The 12,696-nt window shown below is 40.6% G+C and overlaps 1 protein-coding gene across 10 annotated transcripts in view; it reads left to right on the plus strand.

The window, feature by feature from the left end:
- LOC123517776 (single-stranded DNA-binding protein 3-like) overlaps window positions 1-12,696 on the plus strand; it is a 194,678-nt gene that overhangs the window by 134,808 nt on the left and 47,174 nt on the right. For 7 of the 10 annotated variants that reach the window (XM_045278226.1, XM_045278222.1, XM_045278225.1 and 4 more), the window contains 4 exons: window positions 4,165-4,254; window positions 6,190-6,306; window positions 9,676-9,753; window positions 12,629-12,677. In XM_045278226.1, the coding sequence (XP_045134161.1) occupies window positions 4,165-4,254; window positions 6,190-6,306; window positions 9,676-9,753; window positions 12,629-12,677 (334 nt within the window). The remainder of the gene's footprint in view (window positions 1-4,164; window positions 4,255-6,189; window positions 6,307-9,675; window positions 9,754-12,628; window positions 12,678-12,696) is intronic. The other 3 variants (XM_045278227.1, XM_045278229.1, XM_045278228.1) reach the window with 1 other exon arrangement.

Raw genomic sequence — 12,696 nt, forward strand, 5'->3', positions numbered from 1 at the left:
GGTGAATGAATAACTGAATGCGTCCTAAATAACTTTAACACTATGGTCCTTTAGTTTAGTCGTGGCAGAGAAGCAGCAGCAGCAACAACAAGGAAGGCAAGGAAGAAGGAAGGAGAATATCTTATCTCTTCAACATTACTGGCTACATTTTTTTCTCTCTCTCGTAGATTATCATCGTTTTATTATGCTGTTCTTTTCTTTTCGTGATGTTTAATGTCCCGCGTCCTGTCGTGGTGTATTGTGTAGTAATATGTTGTTCAGTGTGTGTGTGTGTCAGTATTCATCCCAGGATCTCTTCACTCGTACTCCTTTTGTTGTTGTTGTTGTTGTTGTTGTTTTCATGTACATGCAGGATAAGAAAAAAGTACAGGTGTTTGTCCCTTGTTTTTACTGTATAAGGAGCGAGTAAAGGTTTCCATGAGATAGTTAATTCGTATATCTCGTGATTTGTTTATTTTCTCACTTTTTAGATAATTAAAGAAAGATATTAATTGGGTTTTTATGTTTTCCTCATCTTACTCACGGTTCGTTTATTAAGACATTCCCTCTGCACGAAACATCACATCACTTCGCAAAATTGCCAAGAGAGAAAAGGATAATGATAGGAAGGAGAAGGGGGCGCGTCCTATCCCATTCAGTAGGGAAATCTTGTGTAAGAGGTATAAGGAGAGAGAGAGAGAGAGAGAGAGAGAGAGAGATCCTATCCTCGTGCTGGGCGGGTGGGGCAAGGCACGGGGACAGGAGACGGCGAGAGAACGAATGAGCAGGGGCAGGAAAGAGAAGGATGAGCAGGGCATGGCAGGGCAGGGCGGGGCGGGGCGGGAATGATGATAGGTTAGCGACGGTGCGGTATTAAGATGCGATGAGGTGATCGCAGGGTGCCTGAGAGTGAGCAGCGGTGCAGTGACGGCCTAATGCTGCGGAGGACACTGCCTTGTGGCGATAAGGAAGATGAACGAGTGGCAGGTGTTGTCGTCTGCCTGCTTGGCGTTTAATGATACGTGTAACATTTTAATGGAGTGGTAGGCGCGAACGAGCGAGTGAGAAAGGAGTGGCGTGGTGTATTAGGGTGCGGTGAAGGTAGATAGATAAAGTATAGCTAGTCATGATACACGGGGACATATAACTACGACTTGACTGGCATGACTTCTTTCAAGACATTTGTCCCTGAATTTTGAATAACTCGTATGATCTTTAAGGGAACTGACAACCCAGTGGGCCTATTTTTATTATTCTTATTTTATTTATTTATTTATTTTATTCTATTTTATTTTTTTATTTATTATAATTCTTTGTCTGGTTAGTTTCCCCTCCTAGTCTCTCTCTCTCTCTCTCTCTCTCTCTCTCTCTCTCTCTCTCTCTCTCTCTCTCTCTCTCTCTGCCAGGTGTATAGTTCACCTGGCTGCTTGCCACCCCCGCGCTTCGTCGCTGCAGGTAGAGAGAGAGAGAGAGAGACTGAGACTGAGACAAGTTCACATTGTCGTAGGTTTATTATTGTATATTGTTACGTACATTATGCCTGAAAATATACAAAAGGTTGTCTTTATTGACTGTTTAAATCAGTCTCAGTTTTCTTTTGACGGTGAGCCTGAGGAAGAGAAAGAACAAATTTAGTTAGAAATCTTAATCAAACATACGAAATTATTATAGTTGGTTAGTTTGGTCGTTTCTAAAAAATATATTGGCACATTGTAGGAGTCGAGGGTATACAGGAAGTCGTTGTTATGAAAGATGCTAAGTTTGTGGATTGGCGTTTGAGATGAGAGTTTCATATGGGGAGGAGTACGTTCATTCATTCATTCATTCATTCATTCATTCATTCATTCATTCATTCATCCATCCATCCATCCATCCATCCATCCATCCATCAGTAGCATTGTGCACAGCCTGAAGGGGCGGTGCGGGTGTTGGCGAGAGAGTGGGCGATGCTTGGTGCTTCTCTGAGGTTCTTTTCGCACATGTTGGACGCGGCGGGTATTCACTGAGGGGATAGTGAAGCTGGCACGCTGCTCAAGGTGAAATGTATGAAAGTATGTTGAACTGAAGATGGAGACAAAAAGATAGGCGTGGTGACAACGGTGTGTGTGTGTTTCACTGTTTGATCTGCTGCAGTCTCTGACGAGACAGCCAGACGTTACCCTACGGAACGAGCTCAGAGCTCATTATTTCCGATCTTCGGATAGGCCTGAGACCAGGCACACACCACACACCGGGACAACAAGGTCACAACTCCTCGATTTACATCTCGTACCTACTCACTGCTGGGTGAACAGGGGCTACACGTGAAAGGAGACACACCCAAATATTTCCACCCAGCCGGGGAATCGAACCCCGGTCCTCTGGCTTGTGAAGCCAGCGCTCTAACCACTGAGCTACCGGGCCGTGTGTGTGTGTGTGTGTGTGTGTGTGTGTGTGTGTGTGTGTGTGTGTGTGAATGGTATCGCAGGAAGTATAGTGTCACAGGAAGTGGTGTAGATCCCCAAGACTAGAGAAGGTGTGCCAGTGACGAGCGCATTGAGGGGTGTCGAGCGTGCTGCCCATCACCCCAGCTATAATTATGGCGGGACAGTTGGCATGTAGCACCCTCACCTTCCCGCCCCGTGCCCCGTGCTCCGAGCCCGCTGCGGAGGAGGAGGAAGGGGAGGTGCTGGCGAGGTAACACTACCACCCAGTGTTTACTATACTTGTCTCACGTCTGTGATGGGTTTGGCCAGTCTTTACTTGGGAGACAGTCACTAATATATCACCTGCAAGGCCCACCTGGCGGCTTGTTACGTGTCATTTCAAGACACCTGGGCAGCTTGGCATTGGTCATAGGATGGAAAGACTTCTACCCATTCCCTCAGCCACCACCTCGCCACAAAGCACATGACCTGTTACTCGACTGCACACAGTTTATCATGTGCTATGGTGGGACACGCTTATTACAGTATAGGGCGTGGAAAGTTCCTTAATATTTGATTTTAAACTTGTGTATTTTCATCCAAAACTCGTAGGATCTCGGTTACTGTAGGCTTTTGTTAATGCTGTTGGATTATGACGTGCATGCCGTCACACTTCGCTTATGTGAAATAACATTGGACATTTAAAAACCTTATGTTCACACGCCTTCGCCGCTCAGTACACCATTCACGGCTTCCCGCCCGGCACACAATCCACACAGAAAACGGGCACTCAGGGCGAGAGAAGGGGAGAGGCTATTAAATTTTATTGCCGTGTCTAACATTTGAATGTATTGTAATGCCCATTTCATCATCTTCTATTTTTACTTGAATAGGCATCGTAACGAACGCAATCAAAACGCCCATTAGATCCTGGTTCACTTTGCCGCCCACCATCGCGCTACTAGGATAGGACTGATTCTACCTTCTCACGTTTAGACGTTCCTTCGTCTGGCCGATATTCTAGGGAACGTTCATCACTGGGAAAAACTAGCACCGAATTTATATTTTCATTTATCCATAATCAAACCTTCCCCAAGAAAATGTGTGTGTGTGTGTTTGTGTTTGTGTTTGTGTTTGTGTGTGTGTACATATATTTTATTAAGTATATTTGTAGAATATATTTACTGAATAGAGAGAGAGAGAGAGAGAGAATTTGGTGTGAGGAGGAAGGCAGGATGTGAAATGTTGAAATAGTTTTTTGAATAGAGAAACTCTGGGAACAGGTGGAAAACTTTTGAGATTTTGATGTTGATATTAATGTAGGGGAGTTCATAGAGGTATAGATGAACCATTGGTGGGAGAGGGAGGCCATGTAGTGCAGACCTTGATTACAGTATTGAGAAAGGTTGGAGAGAAAAGAAATTAAGACGAAAAAAAAATGGGAGGGGAAGTGTGCATTTAGAAGGGGGAGGAAGCTAGACTTATACAAGACTTACCAGATGTCTTTGATGCACAGATAGTAAATGAAGAGGGAAGGTGTTTTGAGGGTGAGGTGCTTGTTAACAATTACTTAAGTAGTAGTATTTGATACTTGAATGGTAATGAGAGGTGTGCAGGCAGTTTTAGTCAATGGAGGAGAGACAGGGCACTAAAGCTAGGGGAGACTTGCATCGGACTTGCTGGTAATGCAAGTGATTATTAGTTTGAGATGATGTAATAATAACTGATAATGCAAATGATTAATTTGTGGAGGTGTAATAATCCCATTTCTTCTTTGCAGAATGCTGGGCCCACACCTTCGCCTCTCGGCCAGATGCCTCCCAGTGATGGCATGGGTCCAGCCGGTCCTATGCCCCCGGGCTTTTTTCCGGTAAGTCTCTCTCTCTCTCTCTCTCTCTCTCTCTCTCTCTCTCTCTCTCTCTCTCTCTCTCTCTCTCTCTCTCTCTCTCTCTCTCTCTCTCTCTCTCTCACATTATACATAAGTTCACCCAAGTCTACTTGCCAACATTTCAGCAATCTGTACCCAATGGCTTAGTTGTCCTACGGTGCATGACAGTCCAGGATGTTGTGTGGTGGGGCATGACTTATGGGTGAACTTGTGTGGCAAGATGCCCTGGTAGTGGCCATGGTGCTTCATGCCCAAAATCTCTTCCTCCCAACATTGCTGTTTTTCTTTATATATATATATATATATATATATATATATATATATATATATATATATATATATATATATACTTTTCTTCATTTCTTCTTTTTTTCTTTTCTTTTTTTCCTGTTTTTCTATTCTTTTGGAAGAAGAGATGCACTGAGATACTAGGTTAGCTTTATCCTGCCTTGATGGAAGGAATTGAAGATGCCTTCTTGACAACTTAATAACAGAACCCAGTTGGTTGAGTTTATCCCCATCCCCCCACCCACCCACCTTTTTTTTTTTTTTTTTTTTTTTTTTTTTTTTTAGCATTGTCCTAAGTTGTGCCAACAAATACTAATTTTCTATTCACACATGCACACACATACTGCACGTGATCTTAATGACTTGTGAATTACACACACAATTGTAAAACGATTTGTGCACCTACACATGCATAGAATTACAATGTAAACAAAAATTTGCTTGCACTTTCTCACACACACACACACACACACACACACACACACACACACACCAATTCTTGTAGTGTTTTAGTTTTAGCTTTTTCAACATTTCACTGTATGTATCTCAGTAGAATATTGAAGAATCTGTACGAGTACCTGCCGAGCCTGAATCAGTAGTGTACTGTAGATTGCTCCTACTTACTAGCTCGAGAAAGCTTCTAGTAGCACTCAGAGAAAACAAAAGACTTCAGTTCCTCCTCTGCTACTGCCCTTAGGTTTTCTTTCATTTCTAATCTCTCGCACTCGTGTTCGTTTCCTGTGGTGAGAGTCAGTGCATGTTCTCTGAAAGAAAACGTTATGCTGTACTATACCTTGACGTTCGCACCGGGGTGTTTCTACTCTTCAGGGCGATGAACCGTAAGCACCTGTTTTATGAGTCTATATCACTGTGTTCCGCAATACTGAAATTAATACATCTTTCTCTGGTTGACCCATGCACACTTTCTTTTGCCAATGGTACTTGAGAATTTTTTGGCATACCATCCTTACGAGGCCTTGGGTGTTTTCTTGATGATTATGGTGTTTGGTGAGACTCTGGTTGTGTGGTGGGGATGCTGTGGTGGTAACACAGGGATGGCCGCATGATGACCGCCCGTCCCCCAGCACTTGCATGAGGTCCAAGACAGGACCAGCGGCCGCCACACACAGTCTTGCACCTCTGTGGTCGACTGCCTGCTGCACCCTCTCCTCCCGGTGCCCTGCTGCTGTGTTGCTGTTCCTGCCTCCGTTGCTGCTGCTGCTGTTGGGTGTGACATGAAAGCGCCGCGGCTGCCACACACTATGCTAGATGCTTCTGTAGTTGAGGCCAGCACCAGCCTCCCTGTCTTCAAATAAATTTGCCCGCTCCTTTAGAACGCGTCTGTCAACTCCTACGATACTACTGCAGAAGCATGATCTTCCTCACTCCTGTAGAAATAGCCTCCAATGTCATGGAGCTTTAGAAAAAAAAGATCCATAATGATGCAGGGTAACATCATAATTTAATAGGCTACTTTCTTGCTGAAAATGTTGAAATAATATGTTCAATTAAATGGCTGAGTTAAAACTAGATAACAGCTGTTTAACTGATCTTTTGGAGTGAAGGCAATCTATCTGAGGATAACCTGAGCCACTTCAGTGTGGGATGACAGGCGCTTATCACTTACAGACGCCGGGCATGAGACCATCCCCAGGTCCCAACCCCTCTCAGGCCTCCCCCCACCCCCCAGGGGGGCCGGGAGGCCCAGGAGGGCCGGGGGGGAGCCCCATGCACATGAATCCGCAGGTAAGCCCTACCTTCCTCTAGTTAGCATAACCCTGGTGACCATAGATGCCAACCAGACAGAGGCGAGCCAAGCATGTGGGCCTCGCCCGCTGATGCTAGTAAGGGAGTGAGTGACACACCAGCAGGAGGCTGGCTGTGGCCTTCTTGGCCCTTTGTCTTGAGGTTGATGGGCTAAGCTGATACTCCTGATGCCTCAACTCGCCTACATTTCATCGGTATGAAGTGTTTGGCAAACTATGGCAACATCTCACCATAGTTTTTGTATTAAAAGTTTTGTATTATTATTATTATTATTATTATTATTATTATTATTATGATTATATAATAATTATTATTATTGTTATTCTACAACAACTACAGGTACAGCACTAATTTAGTGGCTCCCTTTGTTTCCAAGCCCTTCCATGTTGGCCATTTGTTGAACTAAACCAATTCATATAAAAAAAAAAAATCATCAACAGACCTGAGTGACATGCCTCACACCTCTAAAGCTTGTTTCAAAAATGTCCCATTGCTTAACCAATATCATTGTTTCATACAACTTGAAATACCATGGCTCAAATTGAACACCACAGCTGTTCTTCGATAACAGACTGGTGGTTCTAATTTACTGATCACCAGCATTTCTCCTTCTAGGCGTACCATTTTAAATGTGAGGAATAGGCTAAGTCTCTCATAGCACTGAGGGATCACCAGGTTATGCAAACAGTCTAAGTGAACATGTGCTGCATACTTTTTTTCTGTGGCCATCCATTAAATTTTCATCTAGTGGTTGTAGAGATTTCAGATCACCATAAGCAATGTTGTCAGGACTGAAGTAGGTTTGGAAATGGAAGACCATGAATTACTGATGAATCAGTGGTGTACCTGTATTGTGAAATATTTTATTAATTGCCAAATAACGTCTTCATGTTTTTTTTGTTTTTGTATATATGTTAATCTTATTTTATTTACTGTAACCCACATCTTGTGTACAACCAGTCTCATTTTCTTGTAAGGGATACAAGGAATGAGTGGAGGACTTGCACATAAGCCTGCTGGTCTGTGGGATAGTAGTACATATGATCAGGCCAACCAGTGTCCAAGGCAGATGCCGTTATTGTGGCAAGGGTGTAAGGCAGGGCAGGTGACAGCAGTGGAAACAGTCCTGGTTTTGATTCTTGTGCTGGTGCTGGATGCTGGTCTCCAGCAAAATTTTAGGCCAAGGCTGTGCAAATGGCCCTACAACAAGAAACTGTTCCCAGTACTGGAATTTTGTTGAAATTTTTCACAATTCTGAACAACACCTTCAGCCTCAAACTATAGAAATTCAGTGATTTATTGTGGGTAGGAAATGTGCCACATTGCATTTTATATAGTACTATGTAAAATTCATCCATATTGACATGTTAAATGTGGAGCTTCCCTGTTGGAATTTTCAGTGTCAAAATTTATACTGGATGATATGTTTTATATGGAAGAAGAAAGTGTAGCTCTGGGTTAAATAATGAAAATCTTTAGTAATGTAATTTTTATTGTTCTTCAGAAAGAATATCATAGCACAGTGATCATAAATTTTAAGCTGTTGCAGTACCTTTATCAAATTGCTATTAGGTGTGAATTACATTCTTATCAGATTTTATGAAATTGATAAATCATCAATGAATAGCTTTGCCTGACAGTTCTGAGGAAACAGCTGAAAATGTTACTCCTTAGCAGGAATGTGTTGATAGAAGTGGACTATTGTCACAGGAATTTCATTTAACTTTAACATTTTTGTCAAAGACAAGAACTAGGAACATTTATGCTTTTCAAGTAGTTAGTAATTGGATAGTTAGCTTTGATTAAAGTTTCAGTGTCTTTACATTACCATTGATATTTAATAACATGTTACCTCTTGGTATATTGAAGGGGTGAGGGCAGTGGGCAGGTGAAGTTAACAAAAGTAAAGTTTAGTAGTCAGTCACATTGTTTTTGTGCTGTGCAGTACAGAAAAGAAATATACCAGTCAGTGTCTCTTACAGCATCGTGTGTGATCTTGTCTAAGAGGCAAGGACCTCATTATTTTATTATTGTTTTGCCCCATTGCCTGTATGCATTCATCAGTGGTTGCATTTGTTTGCTTAGTCTGTGGTGATATGTGTAGATGGTATGTTTTCAGTGGTACATGTTTAGGCTGTGCTTGTCTTGATACCAAAACAGAAGCAAGATTTCTGGCTGATGGATGGAAATTGTGTAGGCACCTTTATTTATACCTTTATTTGTTGTATAGATACACAGTTCAAAAGGCACAAGGTAGGCAATTGCTGCTCTTGTTATTTTATTCGTACATTATCCTTTATTTAATTATTTATTATTTTTTTCAGTGCATCATATTATTGAGTTTATGGTGTATGTGGATGAGAAATTATTATACATTACAGTAAAAATGTATAGAAAGTCTGGAAAAGGATGGATGAAAAAGTGGTTTACATAAAAAAGGGCAAAGCAAGTCACATTTCAAAATTTTGAAAAATGTAAGAAATTGGAATGCACCTTGAGAAATTGAATGTATAATGCAGTTTTCTACATTTCTCTTTCAGGGGCAGTGTTTTGTTCTCTGGAGACACAAATTAATTTCAAGAATTTTATTTTCATCTCTTAGAAAAAAAAAATGCTTTTGTGGCTGAAACCTTAAATGCAAATATAATCTTGGGTGCATTCCTGTTAAGTACCAATTTAAAGATCTACTATTTATTAATTCATTCATTTATCCTTTTTTGATGTTGGTCAAACACCTATGAGAAGAGTGTGGAAATAGTGAAAGTGTGTCAAATATTGTTGTTAGAGAAAATAAGGATTGAAACGAAGATTGAAGGAGGGAATAAATTATAACCCCTTAAACTTTTAGTCCGACTTTGCAGAAAGCATGATAGAGTTAATTAAAGTGGTTGGTAATTTTGTTAGAGGAAAATCCTCTAGAATATGAAAGACCTGTTGCTGAAAGGAAATTAAAATAGAGATACAGAGAGAGGAATAAGTGGAAAATGTTCTGTTATGGCATCCCCTGTGGATGGTTCTCGGGAAGAGATTAGTCATAAATAGAGTAAGTTGCTTTGTGTGATGAGAGATATGGAAGAAAGATGAAAATATTTGAGGAATTCCTTAATAGCGTAGTTGTGGCTTAAGGAAATTCATGGCCATCAATAATTTTAAGTTGATTTATGGCACCATGATATCAGGAAAAGGGAAAAAAAAGAAAAGACTGAAATTTAGTGAAGTGAAAGAGTATATTGGAATACATGTAAGAAAATTCATGCAAAATAACATTCTGTGAACAATGAAGCAAGTAAGAATGCTCGCAACAAATCAATATGTATCCTGTTTTATTTTATGTTGTTTTCATTTCAGCCTTTCATGTCACCCCGATATCCAGGTGGGCCTCGGCCGGGGGTAAGAATGCCTCAGATGCACAGTGACTTCACTGGGGTAAGTGAACCTAATGCCTTAGTCCTCCACTGCTCAAAAATTAAAGTCGCTTGCAGTTGTTTCTTAGTTTTATATTATAATTTATTTTATGTAGCTATTAGTGAATGCATCTTTTACAGATTTTCATGAAATTTGCATTATAAATAGTACTCATTTTGGCTGTGGCTTTGTTCACTTAGCATCTTGGTGACACAGTTATGAAGAAACACTGCTCAGTCCATATTTTGTCGTGACCTTTTGTGAACTTTTTAGTACTTATTTGTGTTGTAGCAGAAAAATTCCTTGGATTACACTTAATACCTGCTCCACTACTGCAATGAGGTGTTAAATGCTCTTTTGATTAGGTTGTAAACACCTCAATGATTATCTAACATTTTATGCAAAAACCTTTTTCTTGGCAATATCCATAGAATGAGAAAAGAAAGTTGTCTATCAAAATATGGATAGATAGAGAATATAATTTATTGAGAGGAGACCAGAATTGAAGGCAAATTTAAAGGAAATGTGGGCCTGATGGAATCAAATAATTTAGGTAGACCATTAGAATAATAGAATGGCAATCTGTGGAAGGCAAAAGAAGGTAGGAAAGACAGACAGTTAGATGAAGAGGTGAGACTTGCAGTTTTCTGGGCAAAATCATAATTGACAGGCAGCTAATGAAGGCAGTGAAGGTTGAGAGATGCCTGCAGTGGGAGGCAGTGGCGTAGTGGATAAGGTGGTGACTGGTGAGCATGTGAGCATAGGATCAGGCAGATGTCCATGCTTAGGTTTGAATCCCACTATGTGCCGCCTTGAAACTTTGTCATTTGTCGAGTGGTTTAAAGTTACCTACATGTCACCATGATACACAAGTTCTAAGTGGAGGTGTAATTGCCTTACACCAAAGATGTGCTTGGGTAGGTGATATGAGCTCTAATATGGGTACCACTATAAATAAAATTTCCTACGCTGCTAATGGCTGAAAGCTGGATAGTGCTTGCCATACTCTTCAAATTTACCTACAGGCACTATAGGCACACACACACACACACACACACACACACACACACACACACACACACACACACACGGTCTTGTGTAACTAATTTACTGAGTTTCTATTCTAGAATAGTTGATAGAGTACAAGAGAGAGAGGGATGGGTTGACTATATTTATTTGGATTTAAAAAAGGTGTTTGACAAAGTGCCACATGCAAGATTACTATGGAAGTTAGAGGAGAAGGGTGGCTTAAAAGGAAGCACATTGAAATGGATAGAAAATTATTTGAGGGGGAGAGAAATAAGGACGGTAGTTAAAGATATGAAGTCCAAGTGGAGAGCAGTAGAAAGCGGAGTGCCACAAGGGTCAGTATTGGCACCAATACTTTTCCTCATTTATATTAACGACATGCCAGAAGGAGTGAACAGCTACATAAATCTGTTTGCAGATGATACGAAACTGTGCAGAGTTATAAAGCAAAAAGAGGATTGTGAAATACTGCAAGAAGACCTAAATAAGATATGGGAATGGAGCAAAAAGTGGGAAATGGAATTCAATGTGAACAAAAGCCATGTCATGGAAATGGGAAAGAGTGAAAGACGACCTGTGGGAATCTATAAGATGGGAGATGGAGTAGAACTGGAGAAAGTAAAAAAGGAAAAGGACTTAGGAGTGACGATGGAAGAAAACAATCAACCAGTAAGCCATATTGATAGAATTTTTAGAGAAACATATAATTTGCTAAGGAATATTGGAGTAGCATTTCACCACATGGACAAAGAAATGATGAAGAAATTGATAAGTACTATAATAAGACCCAGATTGGAATATGCAGGAGTAGTGTGGACCCCTCATAAAAAGAAACACATAAGGAAATTGGAGAGACTACAAAAAATGGCTACAAGAATGGTTCCAGAATTTGAAGGGATGACATATGAGGAGAGACTAAAGGCTATGGATCTATCAACCCTGGAACAAAGAAGGAGAGAGGAGACCTGATACAAGTTTTAAATTGATCAACGGAATGGACCAAGTGGATAATGAGAAACTGATCCTGAGAGAAGAATATGACATTCGAAGCACAAGATCGCATAGTAAAAAGCTGAGAAAAGGAAGATGTCTGAGAGATGTTAAAAAATATTCCCGGAAAGATGTATTGAGACGTGGAACAGTTTAAATGAAGAAGTAGTGTCTGCAACAAGTGTGCACACTTTTAAAGTAAGATTGGATAAGTGTAGATATGGAGACGGAGCCACACGAGCATAAAGCCCAGGCCCTGTAAAACTACAACTAGGTAAATATACACACACACACACACACACACACTATATGGAGAAGATAGATAGACAAGACCTGGTGACACTGACAGCAGGGAGACAGACAAACAAGAAGACGTTCCAAGAAAATCATGAAAAGTCAGGAATATCAAGAAGTTCAGTTTTCCACATAGGACAGTAGACATCTGGAATGGATTAAGTGAAGAGATTGTAACAGCAGAAAGTGTTTGAAAACTTAAGGAGAAATTAGATAAATGTAGATATGGAGACAGGTCACTATGAGCCCTGCTTGAACCCTGTAACATACAACTAGGTAAATACACACACACACACACACACACACACACACACACACACACACACACACAATGATCAATTTCTAAAAGGGAGATGTTTAGGGTGATGATTTGATGCAATACATGAAACTGAAAGGAGAGTTTGACAGTCATGGTCATTGCACCAAGTAATTGTTGTTGCTTCCTTTATGATTTGCTTGTCTCTTACTCAAACTATTTTCACTCTTTCATTCTACTCAAAGTATTTTCAGATTTTTTTTTTTTTTTTTTTTTTTTTTTTTTCGTGTTGACTCAGAAAAATAACCAACCACTTGTATTTTTCAGCCTCCAGCGCAACCTATAATGCCCAACAGTATGGATCCCACTCGTCAAGGTGAGTATGAGACCAGTTC

The sequence above is a fragment of the Portunus trituberculatus genome, chromosome 42, assembly GCF_017591435.1.
Source record: "Portunus trituberculatus isolate SZX2019 chromosome 42, ASM1759143v1, whole genome shotgun sequence".
Lineage (NCBI taxonomy): Eukaryota > Metazoa > Arthropoda > Malacostraca > Decapoda > Portunidae > Portunus > Portunus trituberculatus.